This window comes from Natator depressus, chromosome 3 (assembly GCF_965152275.1).
Source record: "Natator depressus isolate rNatDep1 chromosome 3, rNatDep2.hap1, whole genome shotgun sequence".
In the NCBI taxonomy this organism is placed as follows: Eukaryota; Metazoa; Chordata; order Testudines; family Cheloniidae; genus Natator; species Natator depressus.
In genome coordinates, this window is record NC_134236.1 from 20,231,914 (window position 1) to 20,258,582 (window position 26,669).

The 26,669-nt window shown below is 40.0% G+C and overlaps 1 protein-coding gene across 1 annotated transcript; it reads right to left on the reverse strand.

Annotated features, from left to right (window-relative positions):
* Window positions 1-1,686: 1,686 nt before the first annotated feature.
* On the reverse strand, window positions 1,687-26,669 carry UBXN2A (UBX domain protein 2A). Its single transcript, XM_074947516.1, has 7 exons — window positions 26,525-26,669; window positions 21,495-21,548; window positions 19,365-19,500; window positions 14,734-14,843; window positions 12,486-12,620; window positions 7,415-7,576; window positions 1,687-3,864 (listed from the first exon to the last, which is right to left on the reverse strand). Exons 2-7 carry the CDS (start codon window positions 21,533-21,535, stop codon window positions 3,672-3,674), a joined length of 777 nt encoding a protein of 258 aa, XP_074803617.1. The 5' UTR covers window positions 21,536-21,548; window positions 26,525-26,669; the 3' UTR covers window positions 1,687-3,671.

Sequence of the window (26,669 nt, forward strand, 5' to 3'; positions counted from 1 at the left end):
ACTGGACCATCAAAAATAGTCCCCGAAGGCTGAAACTTGGCATGGGTGTTTTCCCTGTCAGCACTATTACTCCTAGGGTGGGGGGTGCTTTTCGAGTTACTTATTTTGTTTCTATACAACATATTTTCTTATAACCAATTTTGCTCCCCTAGGGGCAAAGGAATAAACCTTCTGCTTTAGGCATGAAACTAAATGTACTGATTAGCAAAATGTTCCTTGAGCTGGAGCCGTGGAGTGGATTAGTTATTTTGAAAGAACTTCATGTTGCAGTTGCAGCCTAAGATTCACTTTTTCACCACTTCTTTTTTAGAATTAATAATATAGGGACTTATTCCCCCCCAGAAAGATTTATAAACCAGCCCCCATGTGCAGCACATGCCGGCCAGACTGATTAACAGCTCAACTACTATAATTATTTAATTGAATTCTCTAAACAGGGGCTGCCTGGCTTCAGATCAGTCAGAAAACTAAGCAATAATTTTTGCTATTCAACCCCTCTGCAACCTATGTTGCCAAAAATGCTTGTAGCAGCAAACTTTCATCATCTAAAGAACTAGGCATTTCAAAGAATTACCTAGACAGTCCAGCATGATTTATTTTTCATTCACCCAGTCAAGTTTAGGCTACAGGTGCAGTTTCATATTTAGAGTCTGGTTCAAAATCCATTGAAGGCAAAAGAAGTTTTTTCAATGGGCTTTAGATCAGGCCCTTAAAATGCCTTTGGATTTATACCACCACTCCACCAGCGTTTCTTACTTGTTAACCTTAATCCAAATGTTGTTCTAAGAAACAGGCTAAACTGAGCAAAAGGCAAGTGCCCCATTTAAAAAAAAAAAAAGATTTTTTTTTAAACACAGCACATGAAGCAATTTCTAATTTAGTTTTAGTGTTTCCAGGTGTTTAAATACAGAACCAGAGGAATAATACACAAATGCAGGTGTCTAACCTCACTTTCAGTTTCTTGCTTAACTTGTACCTTTGTTGCAGGAGGGAGAGAGGTTAGAGTATCTTTCAGTCATTTTGCTCTAGGCTATTTTGACTTTCCGAATTATGTTAAGGCTCTGGATTCACAAACAACCATTGTACTATTTAAAGTATTTTTTGCAACTGCAGCTACAATCATTGTTTCAAAAAAAAAAAAAATGCAGATTATAATCCTCCACAGAGCCCATAACCAAAGAGAGATACTCTAGTCTTTGTAGGGAGTGGTAGCATAAAAGTGAACAAATATTGCAATGTAGTAATAATACACTGCTCCTTACCCTACTAGCATGTTTTTGGAAAGAACAACTGCCTATGTTTAATCTGATTTTGTGTACTTCAATTGTGTTGCACTAACTCTTCTTACTAAATGTCTACATTGCATATATAACTCCTTTCCTAAACCTGGAGAACTCTGTGTAGCTCAGAAGCTTGTCTCTTTCACTAACAGAAGGTGGTACAATAAAAGATATTTCATATAGACATGCAGGAGCAGGATACTGCTATTTAGAGGTGTCGTGCACATTCTATGTAACAGAACATTGACCTTTTATGATCAAATGCATGCATTTTCCTATACCTATAGCTTTATAGTAGAGATTCAAATGCATTGAATTTTAGAATCCCCCGTCTTACAGGCAGCTCTGCAAATTAGAAGTCAGATATACCACTGTAGGTGTCTACTGTACTCACTTTATTTTAAAGGAGTGTACCTGATTTAGTTGCACAGTTCCTACCAGGATTGGAATTATTAGGATGTTTTGCACCCAAACTTCCATTTTGTTAGAAAATGAAAGGAGAGTGGTTTTAGAACCCTTACTAGCACCAGGGTCAAAAAGAGAATGCTTGCAACAGAACATTCCATGTGCTGTGCTCACAGGAGTCAGCAAGTGAAATTAACAGTAAGCAAAACTGAGCTGTACATTTGTGTTATCCAAGCTGAATGAAAAGTAATTAATTTTGTTAAGTGGTGCAAAATAAATTTGTAAAAAAAGTGGTAATTTTTAAAAAGATACATTTTTTGAACTTGTCTCTCCATTGAATGATTATTGCAAAGCTAAATTTCAAACCATACCACGCATGTTGTCCGGACAGCTTCACCCATACCTCAGTATGGATGATGTAGCAAAATAAGCAAGTCAGACAGGGTTCAAAAATTCTTGGATTTATGCAGAACTAAGATCACTGCAGTGCCATAATTGTATATTTCCCAAAAAAACAAACCCTCTCACTTAACTGTAGTGAATACAAGTATTAAACCAAACAATTTCCCCTTTTGAATGCAGCACAAAACCAGTTACTCTTCATTGAAGGGTCCAGGAAAATCACATCCAACAGACCTTTATGGCTCCATTCACAAATCCACACACTACTGAACTTAATGATTCATGCAAACCGTCTAGCAAAATTGTATGCAAAAATCTACACAGTCCTTATATTGGTTTCTCAACAGGTAATGTATGGCATACTAATTGTAATTGGCCATGGGGACACGAATTAAAAGCACGATGACAGGCATATTTTATACATTGCAAAATAAACCAAACTTAAACAGAAAGTGGGGATTGATATAAAGAACAAACAAATGAACAGAGGAGAAGGAAGCCTCTTTATTGCCAAATAAGGGTTTTAAAATGTTATTGGAAGACTTACATGTGCAAATTAACTCTGCCCATATCTGGCAATTTGGCATAGATGGAGGTTTGTATTTTAAACTATATATTTCTCTGAAGCCATCTTTAGTCTACTGTTAAAATTATTGGGTGTCATGCTTGTGTCTTACATGTGTCAGACTAGATTACGCAGCTAGTGGCACATATAGTTCAAAGCACACCTGTCATGACATTCCATGTCTTGGGGATGGGAACAGAGCTGCCAATGAGGCAAGCAGCTATTTCAACCATTAGTAATAGCAAACCTCAGGAGTCTACGTTGTAGCACCTCACGTACAGCATGCAATGGAGTCAACTCATTCTTGTCTTCAGATGTTCCCATGTGCACAAGTGTTATACAGGCTTTGAAAGGGAAGTCCCAAAATTTAGATTGTTGAACTTAATTGCAATAGCTTTTCATGATTTCTTTAAGAGTTTCTATGGAAATAGTGAAAAGTGTTTAAATGTAAGTCTAGATTACAGATGCTTCAATGATAAACATTAGTGTAAGAAAAATCACAACCTGAAATTGACTGATTGAAACAAAACCACTTGGTTTCACTCATGTTTCTCTGTCCAAACTGAAGTGAAAAAATAAAAGAAGACTTAATTTTCACTTAAAATGCTGTTAGTAACACAAGTCTTTTAGACTCATGATTTTAACCCAAACATCCCTTTAAAAGGCCATCGGTGCTTTCTAGCTAGAAGGAACTTAGATGATGGGCCCCGTCTTACTAGGTTACCTCTGCTTCATTATTGCTGGTCTCCAAACACTGAAATGGTTAGAAAATACCGCAAACTACAGCACAACACACACATTTTGCTCTTTAAGAAGAGTGCAGCTTTGTGGAGATGATACAGTGCATCCAGATATTGCTGTTCAGGTTTTTTTTTGGTTTTGTCTAGCTAAGTTCAACTTATATGTAGCCTTTTGGTGAGTTGAAAGCTAATTTGTTCGGGTAAGTCTTTATGGTTTTTTGGCCATTACTTGCAGCAGCAGTTCTACTGTCATAATCAAGGTACCTTTAAAACCAAAGACTATGATAAACTTCTGAAAGGCTCAGTTGTTTTCTGAAGTCTCTGAACTATAACAGCGTTTTGCAAATTAGCTTCCTTCAGAGTGAGAGTCTCATCCAGCAGCTCTAGGAAAGGAAGAGATGTGGTCAGGCTGAAGGGAACACTTCCCTGCGATCCTTGATATTTTGTTATGAAGTCTCTGACATGGCTTATTCTGAAAAGGAAAAAGAATATCCAGCAAGTTAAAATGCTTCTAAGCATGTGAGTCAATTGTTTTCAAGAGGTGTGGGGGTGAGCACAAGTCATGCACACAATGCAGCATACATGCAGGCTCTGTGGCAGTTTCCGAAGTATGATTCTTGCACTGCTAGTGGAACTAGTTTTTATATATTACTATACTCTCCTTTGCAGCCATGAGTTGCAATAAACCCTTATATGTAATCTACACAATACATTCCCACAGCATTCACTATGACCCAGCAACTGGCATGCTATCTGAACGTGCCTTCATTCTGATCTCTCCTTAATTCTGCACATAGAATACCCTGAAATTCTACCTGCTCTGTGACTTCAGCCATGTCACCCAGGACTCTTCACCAGCACTAAATTCATGTTAGATATAGAAGTTGTGGAATTTACACTTGAACTATTTAAGGTCAGAAGCACATAACTGTTTTTCTCTTAACTTAAACACAGCAGCAGCACATACTATAGAGTGCTTTTAGCCATTTTCTGGCCCTCTCCAATGAAAAAACATGTTTATGATAATAATGGTTAAGAATATCATAGTACCATAAAGACAAGTCCCTTGAATTTGCCTTAAAATTTCTAATCTGTTATTTTTAACTACAGCGCATGTGTCATAAATATAAAGGGAAGGGTAAACATCTTTAAATCCCTCCTGGCCAGAGGAAAAGCCCTTTCACCTGTAAAGGGTTAAGAAGCTAAGATAACATTGCTGGCACCTGACCAAAATGACCAATGAGGAGACAAGATACTTTCAAAGCGGGGGGTGGGGGGTGGGGGGGGAAGATGACACACAAAGGGTCCTCTCTGTCTGTGTGATGCTTTTCCCGGGACCAGAGCAGGAATGTAGGTCAGAACTCCTGTAAAGGGTTAATAAGCAATCTAGTTAGATATGCTTTAGATTCTGTTTTGTTTAAATGGCTGATAAAATAAGCTGTGCTGAATGGAATCTATATTCCCGTTTTTGAGTCTTTTTGTAACTTAAGGGTTTGCCTAGAGGGATTCTCTATGTTTTGAATCTGATCTGTAAGGTATTTACCACCCTGATTTTAAAGAGGTGATTCTTTTACTTTTTCTTTAATTAAAATTCTTCTTTTAAGAACCTGATTGCTTTTTCATTGTTCTTAAGATCCAAGGGTTTGGGTCTGTGTTCACCTATGCAAATTGGTGAGGATTTTTATCAAGCCTTCCCCAGGAAAGGGGGTGTAGTGCTTGGGGGGATATTGGAGGTGAGGGGAGACATTTCCGAGTGGACGCTTCCCCTGTTGTTATTTTATTAGACACTTTGGTGGTGGCAGCATAAAGGTTCAAGGACAAAAGGTAAAACAGTTTGCAGCTTGGAGAAGTTTTAACCTAAGCTGGTAAAAATAAGCTTAGGGGGTCTTTCATGCAGGTCCCCACATCTGTACCCTAGAGTTCAGAGTGAGGAAGGAAACTTGACAGCATGTATATGTACAACAGACCACAGAAGCTCATTGGTACACTAGCACAAATACAAGTTATGATAGAACAACACTTTTAAATGTTTTTGGACAATATGGTTATGTGAAAGGGGCTGTTCTACTCATACCAAGTACAATTTGTATAAGATAAGACTGGTCTGAAGAACTGTTAAGATGAATCTATTTGCACTAGGATGAAAACATATTAGGAATTTTAATCCTATATATTTTGGAATAGGAAAAATATTGAGCCCGCCAATAAAAGGTTTAATAATCAAAATGCAAACGCACCCCTCATTAATAAAAACGATCCACTATAGTAATGGCCTGATTTGGATTCTACGACTTTAGAGACCTTTAGAGACAGTGAATACTAACAAATGGATCCTCTCAGACTTCTAGTATCTTGTTGAATTCAGAGATAGCCTGTAACTGCTTAGTCTGCCACCCTGACTGGGTATAAACCAATATACAGTGTACTAGAGAGAGCAATACAACCTGAACTGGTGTTGAAGGTAAGCTTTATGATCACTTCAATTGCTTCAGAGAGATGTATAGCACAAGATATTCATTCTATATATTACAGTTGTGTTATCAGCATAGTAAATTATAGGAAAAGGTCACTGAAGGTTGTAGTTCTTCAACCTAATCTCCTTTAGTAATTGATCCTACTTTCCCCTAAAAAACATGTGTACCCTGGACTACTGCTTTATCACAGCCCCTTGCAGGGCTTGGAAGTTTTATTAGACACCCAGTAGACAAATTAGTCACAGACTGGTTTGAAGTGTTCCACCCACACTGTCAGGACAGACACCTAGATGAGTGCTCTCCCCCCTGCAGGATGCTGGGATTCCACCAGTGTTCTGACCCTGGACCCTGCTTCCGGGTTTCTCTTAAAATTTGGATCACCTCCTGTAACTCCCTTTGACTGCTGAGAGGAACGAGAAACATTGTCTCCTGTTTTTCACCTTTTACCTCAATCTTCCAGCTGATGCAAGGGTGGATGGGATTTCCACTACTGTTCTTCTCCCTCAGTTTCCTGGCTGCTTTGTGGGGTGTGCATTTCTGCTACTCTACCTCTCCCCTCCAGCCTCAGTTTTTGGGCCCTCCTCACCAGCAGACTGCCTCAGCAGCACAATCAATCTGAATCTGCCCAGATCATTGCTGCCCACAGGGTTCTCAATAGCAGCAATGAAAGTTGATGAGACACTGGTCCTTTTCACCTCTGCTGAAGCTCAGGAAAGCTATGAGCAGCAGCGGCTCTGAATCCTCTTCCTATGTCTGCAGACACTGGGTTAGAATAAGTTCATATCTGAAAGGTTCTCTCTGCAACCATAAGGGCTAGAAAAAAAATTATTTAATTTTAAAGAATGAAAGCTTAGGCACTTAGACGCTGATGGCATTTACCAGGGAACGCTTTCTACTTGACCCAGGCAAGTGGATTTTTCAAGGCCTCACGTCTGTCGTACTGTCCACCCCATCCTCACCTGCTACTAGTGTTTAATCCCAGCCATGTGTTTAAACCCAATCAATTGCTTTTATTAGCGAGTTTCTCATAAAAATTCTTTGGAGGAACTTCCTGGAAGACACTTGTTTTTTTGAAGACAGATGGTCTTAAAAATAAGTAAGCTGTACAAAAAAGGATAAACTAAAACAAAACAATAAAAATCTGTACTGTCCCTAAAAGATCCCCTATAACAGAACCTGCATCAAGGAATTATAGACACCTCAAAAACACTTAACTGCCAGTAAAATGACAAAAATCCAACAGTTATGCCTTGATAAATTGGTATTACGCAGATTTTGATCAATTAACTTGGCAGTCTATTACGTTCATTGGCAGTTATGTTTTGTTTTCCCTTCTGTCGCACATGGGTACATACAGCACTTGATTGGTTTCTCCTACAGGCTTGGAAGGACAAAAAAAGTCATCTTTATTTTTATGTATCTGAGAGGAACTCAGATGATGAGGGGCCATATAAATACTTAAAGAATTTCTAGATGTATTAGTGTAAAAGGGTTAATGGGATAATCACCTCCAAGTCCTATATAGGATAGTGATAAGATAAATCTTACCTATGAGAAACATTAAACTTTTGTACTATCCTTTCCCCATCTGCTAACCAGATCTGGATATTAGTGACTGGTTCCAAATCACTGAGTGTTACTGAAGGAAGAGGCCTTTTGTTCTCAGCTTCAAGGTCCTTTTTCACTTTAGAAATTATTCTTGGAGTCGCACTGGAAAGAAGAGCCAAAAAAAAAAAAAAAAAAAAAAAAAAAGATTATGCAGTCCACATAAAATCATAAGCTAGAATAGTCATTACCTCATCTATTTTTTTGACTGAACGGAAACATTTCTAGGAGGTTCTAAATCCTGTCAGAGTGTACTAACAGATGTGCAGCAAGCCTAGGAATACAAATTAAGGTTGAGACTTTACTAGAGATGCAACAACTCTTCGACTTGACAACTTCAAACATGATGTAAGGGAGAGAATATCCTATTTCTGTTAAATAATTTAAAATACTCTTTATTTTCACTAAGAGATTGAGAGAGAGATTTAAGTGATAAAGATAAGATGTAGAATTAAATGCCTAAATAATAGGACTTGATGTTCTGTTGCCTATGTATCCTTCACTGGGAGGAAATAAAGTAACACTTTCAGGAGTTTGACTGAAGAATTTGCAGGCTAACAGTAATTTGTTGGAGGGCTTAACTGTGATGTGTGTGGTACTTACCTTTTTATAAAGCATAAAAAATAGATTACACATCACCCATTAGTGATGCTCTGCTCTAAGTGTGGCAGAATAAATCTCTAAACACTGAAAAAAAGGCTAGTCCTAAATCTTATAAATTATAAACATACTTGCAATAAGTGGTCCACCAATGTAATAATTTTAGATATTAAGGGTTAAATATGGCTTCCTCTATTTATGTGGCCTAACTTTTTAATTGTATCATGGCTGATAGATTACAACTATATACAACACGTAATGCTGATCAGAGATATTTTGCACTTAGACTACAAATAGTTAGGGTTTAGGTAAAACACAGAGGTACAATGGAAAAAACCAAAGTCTTACAGGTTAATTTGATTATTCAAAATCAGTATTAAAATCACATGTCAGCAGTCATCCATCTGTACCAATTCACCTTTCTACTCTCTTTTCTCACATCCTGCTCTTTTGTTCTCTTTTTGTTGCTCTTGCTTAACCTTAAAGCACCTAACTAAACTACAATGGTTCTCCAAACCACAAAAGTAAAATGTTGAGTGTGCAGCATTGAGGGAGAACAGAAATACATCTAAATCTAACAATGGGCCACTTCAGCTACACATGCATGAAGTGGTCAACTGTCTCCTTATATAACTGAGTCTTAGAACAGCTAGTTCTACCGCACAAAAAATACTTCAAAGCTACCAAATGTTTATCGAAGTATGGGGAACAAATGAAAAAACTAACAGCCTAGTTTTCAAGTGTATACCTGTACCTAGAATCACCCTCTTGCAAAATTGACGTGTAAAGCCCTCTAGTCGTGTGAACTGAGACTAAAATCCAAGAGCAAAAAAAAAAAAAAAGTCATCTTATCCTGACCTTTAAGAAACAGCATTGCTTTTAAAGGCTTGTTCATTTTACATTATTTTTCAACTTTAATTTATGAGATTTTCAAAAGACCTTAGACCCTTTGATCTATCCCCTACCAATGTAAGATTGCTCCCTAAAGTAAGTTTTCTAGTGCTTTGCCCAGTCTAATGGTAAAAGGTTTATGACACAGATAAACAAAGAACAGCCATACTGGGTCAGACCAAAGGTCCATCAAGCCCAGTATCCTGTCTTCTGACAGTGGCCAATGGCAGGTGCCCCAAAGGGAATGAACAAACAGGTTATCATCGAGTGATCCATGCCCTGTCACCCAATCCCAGCTTCTGGCCAACAGAGGCTAGGGACACCACGTTACAGGGCAAATCTGCTTTTGCCACAAGAGATTTTAGTCTATCTTTTTGGTTAATGTATTTCTGAGATATAATTTTAAATTTACATCTTAAGCCTACCAGGATTCATAATCAAGCTTTTCTATTACAAATCACAAAACCATTACAACACAGTAGTGGAACAGCAGCATACTAAGTTACAGAGAATACAAAAAATAATAATATAGCCATTAGTTACACGCCATTAATAATAAAGTATTTTAATGGACTCAGAATTGGTCTCATTGAGTCCTCCTGCAGAACAAAAAGAAAAAAAAAACAGTCGTTCAGCTGAATATTTTTCACCATATGCAAGTAAGTTAAGTAACAGACTGGTTCCAATCCTGCATCTCTTCTTTCACTAGAAACTTTGCCTGAGGAAGTCATTGGCAGATGTGCCGAAGCCAGGACTATAATATTTGCCTTACCACGTCTTCCATTGTTGTGACTAAGAATTAGCCCAACAGGAGTGTTGGTAGCATGTCTATTAGGACTGCTGGGTATTAATAAGAGAAGCTTTAACCCACTCTGCATATCCGTCACAAGTTTAAGTAGGTTGTCCAGTTGTACGTTTGGTTCTTTCTACAATTCCCTTTTAAATTCTCTTAGTAAACTACACAACTGCAAGTGTGGAGAGTAAAGGCTTGTCTACACTTGAAACACAGCAGCTGTGCAGTAGCATTTCAGTGTTGACACTACCTGTGCCAATGGGAGGGGGTCTCCTGTCTACCTAGCTCTATCTGCACTGGGTGTTAGGTCAGCTTAAGTACACTGCTCAGGGATGTGAATTTTTCACATCTTTGAAAGACACAGATGGGTCAACTTAACTCTTAGCGTAGACCAGACCTAAATTGTATAGTGCAGCTGAAGTCACACTGGAGCAGATCCTGGACTACAGCATCAATAGCCCATGATTCTCCTTAGGAATTCTGTCCCGTCCCTTCCTATATCAGTGAAAATAGCACCCTTTCTCTCAGTAGTAATGAATACCTGCCTTAATGAATCACAACATTCTGTAGGATAGTAACTGTTAGATTATGAAGACAAGTGCATAACACCGCCCCACTCACCCCCAAGCATTGCCTAGGTTTCCAAGACTAGCATGATATTTACTATTTTTACAAAGACAACAAGCTAAAATATACCATTGATTCGACTAATGGGGGGGAGGGAGGGGACATTTTAAACTTGTTTCAGAGTAACAGCCGTGTTAGTCTGTATTCGCAAAAAGAAAAGGAGGACTTGTGGCACCTTAGAGACTAACCAATTTATTTGAGCATGAGCTTTCGTGAGCTACAGCTCACTTCATCGGATGCATACTGTGGAAATTGCAGAAGACATTATATACACAGACACCATGAACTTGCAAACCTTAACAAAAATGCTGAGCAAGTGGTAAAATGTTTCATTGTATGAAACTTGTAAACAGAACACAAAGAAGTTTAAGAATAGCATGTTTCCAGATTTTAGTTTGTCTGTTGGAAAGCAGGATTACTACTTGCTATAGCAGGGGTGGGCAAACTTTTTGGCCCACGGGCCACATAGGGGTCGGGAAATTGCATGCAGGTCCATGGATGTAGGGCTGGGGCAGGACGTTGGGGTGCGGGAGGAGATGCGGTGTGCAGGAAGGGGTTGGGGCAGAGGAGGGGGTGCAAAGTGCAGGATGGGGGTCAGGGAAGGGGGATTGGGGTGCAGGAAGGGGCTCAGGGTAGGGGTGCAGGCTCCGGCCCAGCGCCGCATACCTGGAGCGGCTCCGGGGTGGCAGCGGTGCACACCAGGGCCAGGGCAGGCTGCCCGCCTGCCCTGGCCCTGGCCCTGTGCTGCTCCCGGAAAGCCAGCACCACATCCCTGCAGCCCCTGGGAGAAGGAGAGCAGAGGGCTCCGCCCGCTGCCCTCACCTGTGGGTACCTCCCCCCAAAGCTCCCATTGGTACCTTCCCCCAAAAGCTGGCCAATGGGAGCTGCGGGGGGAGGTACCCACAGGTGAGGGCAGCACGGACATGGTGCCGGCTGCTTCCGGGAGCGGTGCAGCGCCATCCCACGGGCCGGATCTAAAGCCCCAATGGGCCGGATCCAGCCTGTGGGCTATAGTTTGCCCACCCCTGTGCTATAGACATGACAAAGCACAACTCAACAACCCTGCCTCTTACCACTTAAGTCAGCAATCTGTCTCAACCATTTAGTCAAATTCCAGCACTATTCAGGCCAGATTTTGCTTTTCCTATTTATCTCAATTTTGGTGGCTGCTTTCATATTTACCCAAAGTTTCGCCATTGCCGTTTCTCCCTCCATATCTGCAGACATCATTTTAACAGGCAGTTTAAATGTGTGTGAAACAATTTGGAGCATTGATACAACTTCAATTGAATTAATAACAAGTGTTATTTATGGACTCTGAGGCAAGGACTTAGCTATCAATCAGGCCCGATCAGGGTTATGAAAAACCAACTACTTTATTACTGTATTTTAGAGCACAGAGTTATCACTAATTCGCTTAGAATCACAAGAGCAGCTATCAGTTGGGATATTTTTAGACTGGTTATTGGAAATAAGAGGCACATACATAGTTACATTTGTCAAAGGATTGCGCTGACAATCTGCACAGTGCTCCCATGTGGTAAGCAATATCCCTATTTCACAGATAGAGAACCGCAGGCAGAGAGGTACCCAGATCAGCACTCAAGTGGCATCTCTGGGTTTAGCATTCAGAAGCTCCTGGTGTATCTATCCTCAAAAATCAATCCTCCAAACCACAATGCCATTTGTAGCGTTTATAAGCTCAGTCTAGTTTTAAAACTATCATTAGAATTTCTACACTAAAGAGATGGAGATTAAAAAGAAAAATAATCAGTTTAATGTATGCAGCAGTAATTTTAAACACTATTTTACTGGGATAAATTACATGGCTGAATACCAAGGAACTTGCTCATTTAGTCAAGATCCTCTTGCCCATTGTCCTAACCTCTAAGTGAATGTCATATTCACCTTTTCTCCATAGACTGCGTCTTGCATAGTTTGCTTTTAAAGAGGAAATTCAGTGTTTCATTTAAATCCTTGTATGGCAGGATAGCATCATTGGAGAAAATACTACTATAGATAGCACACAAAGGATGAAGATATGAGTTATCATTCCCCTACCTCAAACCACTCAGAAGGCATACATCCCATTAGACCACTCACCTGCCTAACCGGTAACCTTGTCCAGAAAAGGGGTGAAATATTGGCTTCTTTAATACATACACCTCGTCTTTCTTATCTTCCACATTCACATCCACCTCATCATCAAACGTCTTTTGTAACTCAATTGGCAACTCCCTTTAAAAAAAATCCAATACATATAAAATTAAAATAAGGCTCTCTGCATGTGAAGAAAAGACGGTAACAATATTTGGTCTAAAAACTGAAACACAGCTCTGACTAACATGTGGCTGGCTCATCCACACAAAAAGGAGTTGGTGACACTGCAGCTATTTTACTAACGCATACTCAGCATAATCTGTAAATCACACTGATGAGCTAGGCATCCATTGCAAATTACTGAATTATGAGGTAACTAGGAAGTGAAAAACTAAAAAAGCAAAGACAACACATCATGGGTATTGTGTAAACTACAGTTCAGTTTTAAAAGATATCATGAAATATCAAAACACAAAGAAATGTAATACCAGTATCTTTAATAAAAATTGTGAAATGTTAATACTAGACACCATTACAGCATGTTAATTCTTTGGTAATGGGATAAAGACCACCTTTCTGGTACAGAATTCCTTTTTAAGACAGATAGTATGGAAACTCATTTGATTAACAGGTGTAATTATAGAGTAAGCAAAATAAGGTATGTATTTTAGTATTTTCTATAGAGTATCACGAATATCTAGGATCTTTAGTGAATTAAACACTGTTTGACTAGCAATATTCTATTCACATTTAACTACCTTCCAGGGACCATCTGAAAGCTTACAGTTTGTAATTATTTCACTAGAAGATAAGCTTGTCCACCCTACCCACCTCGCCTTCCCCTAGCAGCATATGGGTATTTATAGATTCAGAGTTGTGTACTTTCCCAGCTAATGACAGGCTGCTCATTGTGATTATGGATAGGAGCACATACTCTTGTATGTTGCATTCACAGAGGAGAATGATTTTATAGCATATTTATGAAACAATGTTTTTGAAGTGCTGCTAACACTGAATTAGACCTGAAACAATGTGGAAAGGAAGATTTGTAATTTAAAAGACAATGGCTAAATAAATTCATATAGCTGTAAAAAAAGTTTACCTTGACTTAGATTTTGCTTAAATAGTGAATTAGTATGGGGGCAGGGGGGAGAAAGGTAATTGACTGAAACCCTGACCAACCTTAAGTTTTATAAAAATTCATGGGCATTGGCCGCAGATGTCCCCTCCCCCCCCCCCCCCCCCAAATGTCCCACCAACATGCCTCAAACTTGAGCAGTCTGAGTATCCACAACGAAAGCACCATTTGAGTACTGCCTGGTCTACACTCAAGTTAATCAATCTGTTTCATATAGCAGTTCAGCTGCAACTACCAGCAGGCACTTGATCTTATCCTCTGTTCTGTACTGTACCTTTAGAGTAACATCTTCAAGGCATGGATTCTGTTGTCTATTTCAGGACTTTTGAGTGACTAACCATAGCATCTAAAAGCTACTATATTGGCTGGACATTAACTCTTGCAGTGTTAGAATAGGTCTACACTACAGCAGCCATAGTGGCACAGCTATGGTGCTGCAGTACTGTACTGTAGATGGTTCCTAGATTGACAGAAGAGTTTTTTCTTCCTCAATGTAGTTAATTCACCTCTCCGAGAGGTGGTAGCTGGGTCGACAGAACTCTTCCTAGATGCATCTACAATGGGGGTTAGGTTAACCTAACTATGTCGCCCAGGGCACACAGGTTTTCAAAGCCCTGGGCAATATAGCTAGGTCAATTTAACGTGTAGGTGTAGACCAGGCATTAGATTAGGTTTCACTGCAACTGGGAGGTGTGCTGCCCAGCATGGGTAGATAAACTTGAGCTAACATGCTAACGACAGCAGGGTAGACGTTTAGGCACAGGCAGCGGCTTGGGCTATCAGCCCAAGCTCAGACCCAGGGAGCAGAGCACGCTTGGATTCAGGTGACTAACCTGAGCTGCTGACAGTGCCACAGCATTTACGCTGCTAGCTTTTTAGTGTGCTAGCTCAAATTGAGCCAGCATGAGTCTACCTACCTGTGCTGGCAATCACGCCTTCCAGCTGCAGCGCAGACATACCCCTAATGGCCAGTTTAGACAACTGCAGTATAAATTCATACACAGCTGTTGTAGTGTATAAACAAAGCAACTGTGTTACAAGCTCATGCAGCATTAGAGTATAATGTACGAAGTGCATTAACACAATCCGGCTCAGCAGACAAAGCTCACTTACCCTTTTTTAACTGAATCCAAGAACTGTTGGTTTGTAACATCTTTGTAGCTTCTAAGTTCACCATCATTTACTGTAAATCCATTTTTCCATAGTTTAATAATTATATCAGCCTGTGAAGTAAAAACAATGAAGTCATGGGAAAACACAACTCAGTATACTAGCATCTCCTTATGATTTTAGCTCACCCACTCAAGGGACTGAAAATTACACTGGCACAAGTCTCGCTATAATCCATCTTGGGCAAGTGCCAGTAGAAAACATAGCAACAGCAAGGGACAAAAATGACATTTCTAAAGATCTACATTTCTAGACCTGAGAGCAGAAGACCATACACCTCTAAAAAGCAGAATCAGAATGGTAAAAGGCCTTTGCGTTAAAAAGTTCACAAGACAAGACTTTATCAACCACACTACTACAGTTACCATCTTTGTCTTCCCACCCCATGCCACAGTGTGGCCAATAAAAAATTAAACAACTCCTATCTTGAGAAATGCTAGATCTAGAATCCTAGGTTTTGCATCATTCAACATTCTGTTTTCACTTTAATTTTGAGAGGGGTGGTCGAGAGAGAAGTTAGAGCACTGGATTTCTGCAGCTAATTCCCTTATCTGGCTCATTTGCTCTGTAATCTTGAGCAAGCCACTTGAAGATGGTCTCTGTTTGCCATCTGTAATAATAATCACCTTCCTAACAGGGGTACTGTGAGTCATGTTTGTCAAGTGCTTTATGGCTCTTTAGATAAAAGTTTCTATATAAAACACAAACTATTCGACAGAAAGACTACTTACCAGTAAATAGAATTTGAGTGAAATTGTCCCACAAGCTCACAACAGTTTTATATGCAAAAGCTTGATCCACTGAATCTACTTCTACCCTTGTCTCCATAGACCACAAATCTAGAAGATGTAGGTAAGACTTTAGTCCTGCCTACAGAGGACATGACCCTTTTTCCACAACTCAACTACCAGGAAAAAGAAATTGAGTACTTGTGGCACCTTAGAGACTAACAAATTTATTTGAGAATAAGCTTTCGTGAGCTACAGCTCACTTCATCGGATGCATGCAGTGGAAAATACAGTGGGGAGATTTTATATAGAGAGAACATGAAACAATGGGTGTTACCATACACACTATAACAAGAGTGATCAGGTAAGGTGAGCTATTACCAGCAGGAGAGAAAAAAACCTTTTGTAGTGATAATTAAGGTGGGCCATTTCTAGCAGTTGACAAGAACGTGTGAGGAACAGTGGGGGCGGGGGGGAAATAGTTTTACTTTGTGTAATGACACATCCACTCCCAGTCTTTATTCAAGCCTAAGTTAATGGTGTCCAGTTTGCAAATTAATTCCAATTCAGCAGTCTCTCATTGGCGTCTGGTTTTGAGGTATTTTTGTTGAAGAATTGCCACTTTTAGGTCTGTAATCGAGTAACCAGAGAGAATGAAGTGTTCTCTGACTGGCTTTTGAATGTTATAATTCTTGATGTCTGATTTGTGTCCAGGTGAACGAGCTTCTGATAGTGTGGCTAGTGTGATTAGGCCCTATGATGGTGTCCCCTGAATAGGTATGTGGACACAGGTGGCAACGGGCTTTGTTGCAAGGATAGGTTCCTGGGTTAGTGTTTTTGTTGTGTGGTTGCTGGTGAGTATTTGCTGGTAGTGGTGTCGCACTACTAACAATATACACTGGGTATTTTACTTCTATAGGGAAGTTACAGAATATGTAGACATGAGGCTACAAATATCTTAAAGAGAAAAAGACTCCACAAACTTTGAGAAGTGAGTTATTTGTCAAGAAAAATCAAAAGAATGTAAACCTGTCCTAAGCCACCAGTGCTGGGCAGAATTCTGTGGTGCTGGCAGCAAAAGCCAAGAGAGATTAATTGTATTGGCAGCTACTGGATTAATTTTCTAGTTTAGATGATGTGCAACCAATACTCTATCACAGGGGTTGCTTTTAGAAATATACGAGCAAGTAGAACATGGCACATGTCAGAGTTGTACTGAACCAGGAAAGAAAACAGACTCTAAATCTGATCACAGAGCGTTATATGTTCACCAGCTTCTATAGCCACCAGAGTAAGCAGGTCTTTGAGTCACTGGTCCCGCTACATTGTTTGCTTGAGAAAACAAGAAAAGCTTCAAAAAATAGAGAGACAAGGTGGTTGAGAAAATGAAGACTGAACATAAAGCTCTGTGTAAGCTCAAAACTTGTCTCTCTCATCAACAGAAATTGGTCAAATAAAAGATATTATCTCGCCCACCTTGTCTCTCTAATATCTTGGGACCAGCAGAACTATACAACCACTTCATAAAATAGAAAACATTTGAAAGAGCAACCAATATAAGAGAGGCAGCACTTCAAAGACGAGATGACATTGTGCAGAAGACTTAATTGCTAAGGATGCAATTTAATCACTCATCATGGCCTTTCTTCCTACTTGAATAAAATTAATCTTAAAGCAAAATTATCTAGTTACACTGTAACAATAGTCACCTTATGACATTGACTCTTAAATGAGCTGATAACATGCAGACAATGATTTTATGTACAAGAAGGTTCTTCTGTCCAAGCTGCTACAAAGGTATAAAACCCTACTTTCCTCAGATGTAGAAACTGCAAGCTATTCCAATAGCAAATTACCAGCAAGTTTAGAAACCACCCCCCAGCCCCCTTCTGCAAATTCATTCCACGCACAGCAAGGTCAAAGCAAGTCTACGATTGTTTTATGCAGCACAATAAAATTAGCTGATGCTATTCAAGCTGCTAGTAATCTGCAGCAGGAATTTAAATCATCCAAATGTTTTGTGGATGTTCTTCTGGCAAGTGAGCCTGATGAACAGCTTTCAAATGAACAAGTGGTTAGTGCAGTGCTGTATGACAAGAATGAGAAATAAAAGACCCATAGAGACCTGAATTGCTTAAACTGCAATCTAGGCATCAAAAAAAGGACAGGTCAGGGGCCAAACTCCCAACACATAAGGAGAGTTTTGAAGAGCATACCAAAAGAGAATCTTGACAAACAACCATTTGGATTTCTTTGTACATTAGGTAAACCAGATATTGAATTACTGTTGCAACATGGATGGAAAAATATGGATGATGAACTACTTCCTGTATTCTGCAAGGGCCCAATGGCGTCTGAGTTTCTACAAGACCTTATTTGTGCCTGTTCCAGCAGGGGGTCACTGCATAATCAATTGTGTCCGTAGTTAGAACAATCTTTGCTGCACAGAACTGTGTACATGCCAAGTCAATGAAGACTGTGGTAACCCACACACTTTTGACAGGGTCATGTTGGTGAACAAGATGATAGCGATGTTGTCTAAAAATATCACCAGCACTATTACATTTCAATGATACCTGTACAAAATTATTAGATTTTGTTTTACCCTTTAGATAGCTGTCGTGATGCTTTGAGGTCCCAAACAAATCCAGTGTTATGTCTTGAAATAATACAGTCATAAAACTAACAGGAATGAATGCAAATATTTAAATATACTGATGGGGTCATTGTTTATCCCCATTTCTATGGTAACGGCACAACATAATACCTCACAACAAAGTAGACATAACAGGCATTCAAATGATGTATGATTGGTGGGGGAATGTGTGTAGAGAGGGTACATTAAGTTTACCAAATTGGTGGTGGCTAATGCTCGCCTTCTAGCATGCTCCACCTAAAGAGAGTAGGCGACCCAGCCAAACTATACTCCTTTATAAATACTTTTAAAACGTGAAGGTGCTGTATCAAGACCCTTGCCTCCTCCAAATTCTTCTTTGGAATTTCCTTTTTCCAAAAGGCCTGTTAACTCCTATCCCTCCCAATCCCCATGCAACGACAGGGAGAGAGAGAGAGAGAGAGAGAGAGAGAGAGAACGAACAAGACACATGGAGCTACAGACCAGTGCCAAGCATCCAACTGTCACATCGGCTCACTGTCCATTTAGGCCTTATCTACCCAAAAATAATTTGTACCTATTTAATCAGTGTACAAACTGATTCAGCTAAATCCTTCAAGTGGACACACTCTTACATTGATTCAAGGTACTTTTAAATTGATTTAACTAAAGTTATTACTTTAACCAGTTTTCCAGACACTTAAGTAGCCCAAAACTGACTAATAGACTTTTAGAATCCCAGTTAGTACTGAATTATTACTTTTTAAAATTAGAATGTTTGAAGACTTGACTATTATTCTCATTAGCATAGTGAAGTTTTCTTCAACTAGTTTAGACACACCATAAAATAAACTCAATACATTTTGGAGGGAACATGTATAAGACATTATGGCACTGTCTGTTACCTCTGTCCAACATCAAAACCTTGGGTTGCATATTCCTCTCTGCTATGCACTGCCGTGGGGATGCTTTTCTGCATGCTTTTCCATCATTCTTGAGAACAAAGGGTTCATTACTCCAGTTCCACAGAGTTTGATCTCCATGTCAAGTTCTCCTAGTTAACCAGATGATTTCCACATAGAAGTCTGCTCAGTAGTTACTATTCATTAACATTCAGTACATTACCTTCACCTGGTAAATTGGTTCTGGAATTTATACCCAGCATGATAAAACATTGATTACAGTGGAGACACGTTAACAAATTAATACAAATTAAAAGGCTGACCACTTACTTCATTCTTAACTTTAGTTGGTGTCATGCATATAGCACCAACCTTCTGAGCTTCTTCAAAAAGGTTATCAACAAAAAATTCACAGCTTTGCTCTGTACCATTAGGAATTTGGTCATCAGTTCCTTGTTTACACATCCTACGAAATAGAAGTAAATGAGTCATTTAAGGAGACACATTAAAGGACACAAGAAATTCCATACAAAAAGGTCTTTTCCTCCCCATATCCCATGTATTTTGTAATTTGTTAGAAAACAGGAACTAGAACAGCCTTGTGGACGATTTTAATATGCTTTATTTGCTGCACTATTCTTTTCATGAAAAGGCTCAGCCTATAGCAGATTCACATTATACCATTCTTCTGACATGCAAAGATAGTACAAAGGGAATTAAATTCATCCATACCGAAGCTTCTAAATTTGGAATCCAACTCTATGAGAGGGTGTGATCTCTTCTTGTTACTATAGTAAGTCAACCCTGCCACTAAGAAAAACATTCGCGGTTGTCTGAGTTAGCTTTCATTGAGCCACTTGTGCAAAAATACATGCCAAGTTCTTCAGAGATAAAATTCAAAAGTCATTTACAAAACAAAGATGGTCTCTATATCAGTCATTCCTGTATTTAATTTTCTGGTTATTTGCCCTTCACCCCGACATCCCTAAAACCTCTGACACTTGTGGTCTTTAGCACTGCATTTGACAAACCTGAGTATAGCTGTTTCCCAGTGCTACTCTAGCCTATTGGAAGTATACAACGGAAGGCTTTGATATTCTGGAAATGAGCATGGTGTGAAAGCCTACAAAAACATTTTACTATCTAGTACAATTTTCCACCCACAGTGCTATGTACGGCTATGTACACAGTGTAAAGGAACACAGACTCCTCTTTACTATGTTGTCTTTTCATTGACTAGAAACTAGATAGTTCATTCTGAATGACCGATTACCTCTTGTTTTAAGTTCTCAGATAGGATCATGCAGTATTTGACTTCTACGATAATCATTACTGAGGAGCTCAGACAAGTTTATTTAATTTAGCACTTCTGGAAGTATTTCAAACAGTTCAAATAATCCCAACTCTTATATAAAAGAAAATTGAATATTTTTCCTAAATTAGGACTTCATGTTAGAATGAATGTTCATGAAAAAAATACTGTTCATTTGAATGGCTCAGTATGATAATTAGGTCCGTTTGTATTAACAAGAATCTTCATTGCAGAGTTTGCAGTATGACCAATATTAGCATAAAAATTGTTAGATACAAGGTCAACATTTTTAAACAAAATGAAACAATCTTACTGGTTTAGTGACATCAAGAAAAAATTAAATTCAATTCTTCCCCCTCCCCCCCCCCCCCGTTACCCATTTTCACTACATCATTACGATGAATTGTCCCTCTTGCCCCTCTCACAAAAGACCAGATGAACTATAAGCATTTGTTAAGGCATTTACAGTGTTTTTCCTTAAAGTCTAAGGTTTTAATAGGCATAAAGACTAGACATCTTCACATATAATGTAAAGGCTTCCAACGGTCAAAGTAGAAAGGCAGACAGATTTATGATTTTACTTGTAAGCATAAATGTTCATGCAGCTACTTGGAAAGCTTCCACCTTAGAATTTGTGTCTGCAGTTCTATGAGAAGTGTTCTGCAAAAGCAATTTTCCTCTTCTAAAAAAAAGAACCCAAAAACCTAAATGTATGTGGAGCAGATGGACAAAGTGAACACAGATCTTCAACACAGTGCTTTTGTTTTTAATTGCAAGTGTTCCTCAGTGCTTTATAATAAAAAAAACCTCAGTGACGTGGGATAATAGGAGCAGAAACATTTGCTCTAGCCAGCCGGCTAGTTATGGCAGCTTTGTACTTCAAGAGGCAGTGAGAAACAAGCCAACAAGAGATGTGCTAGCCTGAAAAAAAAAAAAATGTAATAAAATATCACTGGATTCTATTTCAACTTTCATTCCTGAAGGCAGGAGCCAAATAAAAGGTGCATATCAAACCATAGTCACTAAATCAATAATATTTTTTCATAGACACTACAGAAGGTTTGATTTATTAATTAATGGTATGTTGAATTAATAAAGAGACGGTACAAGACAGGACAGAACCATACAAAGAAAAAATAAGTACCTACCATTCTTCTTTTAAAGTTCCAATTTTGTCAACATCTTTCATGCTGCTGCTTCCCCTAATTATGAAAAGAAATTTTTTTAAGAAACAGGCAAAATTCTTAACACACGTAGCACACTTTTGAAGGCTATAAATTGTTTACAGTTTCTCTATGGTTAAAAGTTATCTTGGGAAGATTTCAGATTCTTAAGTCTCCAGATGGTTCTTTGCTTTCCTGTGGCTTCTAATTTGATCATGAACATACCCAGCACCCTTTTCACCCTCAAAACATTAGAAGGAGGAAGATTGAGAAAATGTAATAACCTAATGCACCTTCCCCCCAAAAAGACCCCCCCCCCAAAACACACCACACAACATTGATGCAAAAATATCCCCTCGTTCTTATGCTAATTTAGCAAACAAGTCATCCTCATTTTCACATATTTAGTTGAAACTTCTCTCTCAGATTTTGGCAGCAGTGTGTCATCAGACAGTAGCAGAAGACCATAATACCGTCGCAGGCATCCTTTGTAACAGTTTATTTCCATCAATGACCTTCCATTTAACAGTGCGTATAAGCAAAAGATGCAGTGTCCTTCAACTTCCTCCCTTAAGGCTTCCCTATTCTTCAAGAAATTGGTGCAGTGTCCCAGAAACTGGCTGTGTCAAGTCATGATTCCTGTTGTATATGTGGCAAGAGACTAAATCCTGGATTTTCAAGCACTAAATATACCACAGGATTAATGTGCTGAGTCAGCAGGACTGAAAAATACCATATTGTTCTTGCGCTATCTCCTGATCTCTACACAAAGAGAGAGATATTAAGCCACAAAAACAAAATAAAAACTAAAGATTGACATGTCAAAAGTAGCAGAAAAATTCCTAGTGAGGCTGGAACCACGTTTGAGGGCCTGATCCTGCAAAGTGCTGGGCACCACCTGTGTTGAAAGGGCTCACCACCTTGCAGGATCAGGCTCCAAAGCACCACATTGTGCATAGGTATTACAGAATGGAGAACAGGTAACACCACTCTCAATACTTCCAAAAGTGTCAGGCAAAACTAGAAAGAGTTAGGATCAGTGTTCCCCCCCTAACTTACACTTGCTTTTGGGGCTTATTAGATAGTGAGAAAACAAAAACCAAACTTGGCCAAAAATTCATAATCCTATTTAGTTAACCAAATAGATATTTATGCTAAACAGGATATTAATGGTCTCATCTTTACATATAAAGCCCCTAAAAACAAAAAACAAACAAGTTTATAACAGAAATGCAGACACACTCTCAAAAATAGCAGATGAAATCAATACTGCTGTAATACATTTCTAAATGTATTTATTCTTTTCTTTAACTGGTTAGATTATGCAATGTTTCCTGTATCAGTCAAAAGACTACAGTTAGTGTCCCTTTAACGCTGTATACAAAATGTCCTTGCTCCATTTTACAGTGCAGTAATAGCACATATAGAAGCAAAGCTATGGTAGTACAGACAGTTTTGTTTATATATTTGACCTACCTAAAAATCTGCATTTTTAAAATATTTGCATTATTAAAAACAAAGGTAAATTTACTTCAAGTTGAATATGTATAGAATATTCAATATTCAAGTCTGGAACCCACGTAATTTGACAGTAATGAAAAAATGAAGTTAAAATGTAATCAGAATTGTTATAAAACACTGACAGTTTTGAAGACTTGCTTCAGCCTAAGTTTTTACTATGCTAAAGAGGCCTTGCACTTACAGAAGCAGTATACAAACTTATCCAGCTGTGAAATACACACTTGGCTTTATACAATGGAATAATTATTTAGTTTGGAGTAAAAAATTACATTAGTTATATTTAGATTGTATCAGTATTTAGTCTGAGAAGTCAAATTCTTTAACATTAGGAGGAATTAGTGACTTGCACTCTAACAAATATTGCTGGCAAGGAAGTCTACAGCACATAGGAGCTAGCACTTAAGTTTGTTCTGATACTCCTGGGAGAATTCTGTGCCACTGCAGTTGCGCAGAATTCATGTCCCCCACAGATTTTTTTTCTCTGTGGAAAATACATTTCTGCCAAAGACATGTTGCGGTTACACCTTTTGCCCACCACAGGCTGCTGTGGTGCCAAAAGAGAGGGCAGCCAGCTCTGCCAGCCCTGGATAGGGAGGAGGAGAGGCTACTTTTCTCACAGTACCCTGCCCGTGAAGCCAGGTGAGGAGGCACAAGATATGGAGGGTGGGGTGATAGAGAGTGGGCACATGGAGCTGCTGGGGAAGGGTCACATGGACTAGGGTTCAGAAGGGCTAGTGGGGGAGAGAAACTGGGGCAGGAGCACAGGCGCTAGTTGGCGACAGCACTGAGCCATGGGCTGAATGGGAGTGGGGGTGCAGGACCACATGGGATGAGGGAGGCAGGATAGGAGTGCAGAGCCACATGGGGATGAAGTGTGACTGAGGGGATGTGCAGGCCACATGGGGACGGGAGAGGACAGGTGGCTGAATGTGGGTGGAAAGATACATCGGGATGGGCAAATGTTCCTTGACTGAATGGAGAGGCTAGGGGTCAGTCAGGGTCTGCATGGGGCAGGCTTCCCAATTCCCTAACAATCCCTCCCCATCCAAAAAATGTTCCATACTTCTCCCACCCTCACCCAACAACCCTCCAGGTTCACTCGTGGGCTCCTTCACAGCAATTACTTCCACCTTCCTCAGCTACTCTGTTACTCCTGACTCCCCCGAGCCTTTGCACTGCTTCTGAGGAGTGTGGGAAATCTGTTTCTGTGTTGTAATTTAAATGAATTATTATTCAAAGTTCTGTATTAATATGCCTAGTAAGGAATCCATTTGTCAAAGAACATTTACTGAATCTTTTTTGTTGTCTTTATTGTTACAGACATACTTGCTGACAGGTATTTTGAAATAAATACCAAACAAACTGAAACTGGCATGATTATACTGTATTATTTTGACAAATAAAATATGCAGAATTTTAAAATATTGTGCATAGAGTTTAATTTTTGGCACAGAAATTTATTTATTTGGTGCAGAATTCCCCCAGGAGCATACTAAAGACAAATCAACGGAATTCACCCAAGTAATTTCACTCAGAGTCAAACTTTTGGTGGACATTTCTAGATATCACTCAAAACTATATACTATAAATTTACCCTTAGTTTCACAAAAATGGGCACTTACACTTTAAAAACTTTTCAGCCATCAAAACATGACATCTACATCTGTGTAATCATACCTGTAATTCATATATTTCCTTGTGTACATTACGTCCTCACATGTCTCTCAAGTCCATCATTTAGACTCCAACCATGAGACTGGGGCCTCAGACAATAAGCTCTTTGGAACAGGGACCTGTCATATGCATTCTTGTGGGTACAGAATTTCTCATAAAAACTGTTTCTCGGTTTAACTGTTATCCTCCTACAAATTAAGTTTCAAGTGAGGAAAACAGATCCAACCTCACTGCTTCTCTTGTTTCAAAGGACAGCTACATTAGCACCCCCATATCTGGAGTTCAGGGAGTAGTTACACTGATTTAAGTTTTTTTTCCTTAGGAGGAGGAAGTGACAGAGCCATGAGAGGAAGAGCATAAACACGGTCTACTACAGCTGCTAAAATGGATGATAAATGCTTTGGAGCAAGAACTAATCATTTACTATCCGTTTTATTATTATTGATCATTTGTATTACGATAGCACTTAGAACCCTAGTCATGGACCAGGACCTCATTGTGCTAGACTGTACAAACATAGAACAAAAATACAATCCCTGACCTAAAGAGTCTAAGTCTGAGACAAGAACTGGATACAAGCACAAAGGGGAGTACAAGGAAACAAAGAGACAAATGCCTTTAAAAAAAAAAAAACAGAACACTACCAGAAAATATTTTCAGCTTTTTGGTTTTCCCACTCCATTCTTGCCCAAGGAGAATATTTTTGTTTTTTAGAACAGAAACGATGGTGATAAAAAACAAAAAACCCAAAAAGTCTTAACCTAAACAGTTATCTTCCACATCTTCATTACGGTCAAAAAGTCACTGTGCCAAAGAGTTTTGATCAGCTCCAGTTAAAGTGACATGTATGCAATATCATAAGCCACGAATTATCCAAATATACAGCAAGCTACCCTAGCCTTTGAACATATAAGCCTATAACCCTAACAGGATCACATATCCACTTTCTGAACTGTCAAATGCAAAAAAAAAAAAAAAAAACCCCACACGGGTGGGGGGGCGGAATAAAATTCCAACCTCCTTAAATGCATGTTGCTATCCATTTGGGTGATGTGGCAGCCTTGCAAACCTCCAATGTACTGCATCCACCGCCAGGACCATCCCCTAACTCAGATATAACTTCTCTTCCGCAACAACTAGCAACCACAGCTCTGCCAGACTCTCTTTAATGACTGATCTGTAGCGTCCCATTGTCATTTAGCGAAGCTACGCCTGGCATCCCGCTCAGCAGCCACTTCGAGAGACCGCCAGCAACGGCACAAGGGAATATGACCAGGCGCGTGTACCCTGCCTTTTAGTTTATTTACAACGACCCAGGTCACCAAGACCAGGCGACGACGCCACCTCCCCGTGCAGAGCAACGAAACCCAGGGGAAAGGGGAAGGAAGGTCAGACCTGTTCATCACCAGGCCCTGACAACCCGCAATCCCGCACGCACACTTTCAAAACAGAAGGGCGGCCAGTGAATTAATCCCCGAGGCCGGGGGCGGGGGTCAACGAGCAGCAAGAAAGAAGCCCCCGCTTTCTGGTGTCCTACCCGGGCGCCCTAGGTCTCTCCCTAGCTCGGGGCCGCCGCACTGTCTAACGCTCGCACACTTGCAAGGAAGGGAGGATTTTGCCGCGTCGCGGAGACTCCAGGGAAACTCCCAGCGCTCTCCCCCCACCCCCGAGCCCCTCTCCTGCCGACGGCAGGGACCCGCCTTTGAGAGGCCGGCCCCTTCGGGACCGACACCGCGAACTCGACACAAAGCGCAGCGCACCCCTGTCTCCAGTCACGCACCCGCCGCCGCTATCCCGCGCAGCCCCCCAGCCCCGCTCACCTGGTGCCGCCGCAGCCCGCAGGGCGGGCGCTACAATGTATCAACCCCGCGCGTTCCGCGCGCCCTCCGGCCGGCCCACCCAGCAGGGCCGGGGAGCCCCCTTCCTTCCGCCCACTCGGGGGCGGGACCCGCGGCGCCCGCTTCC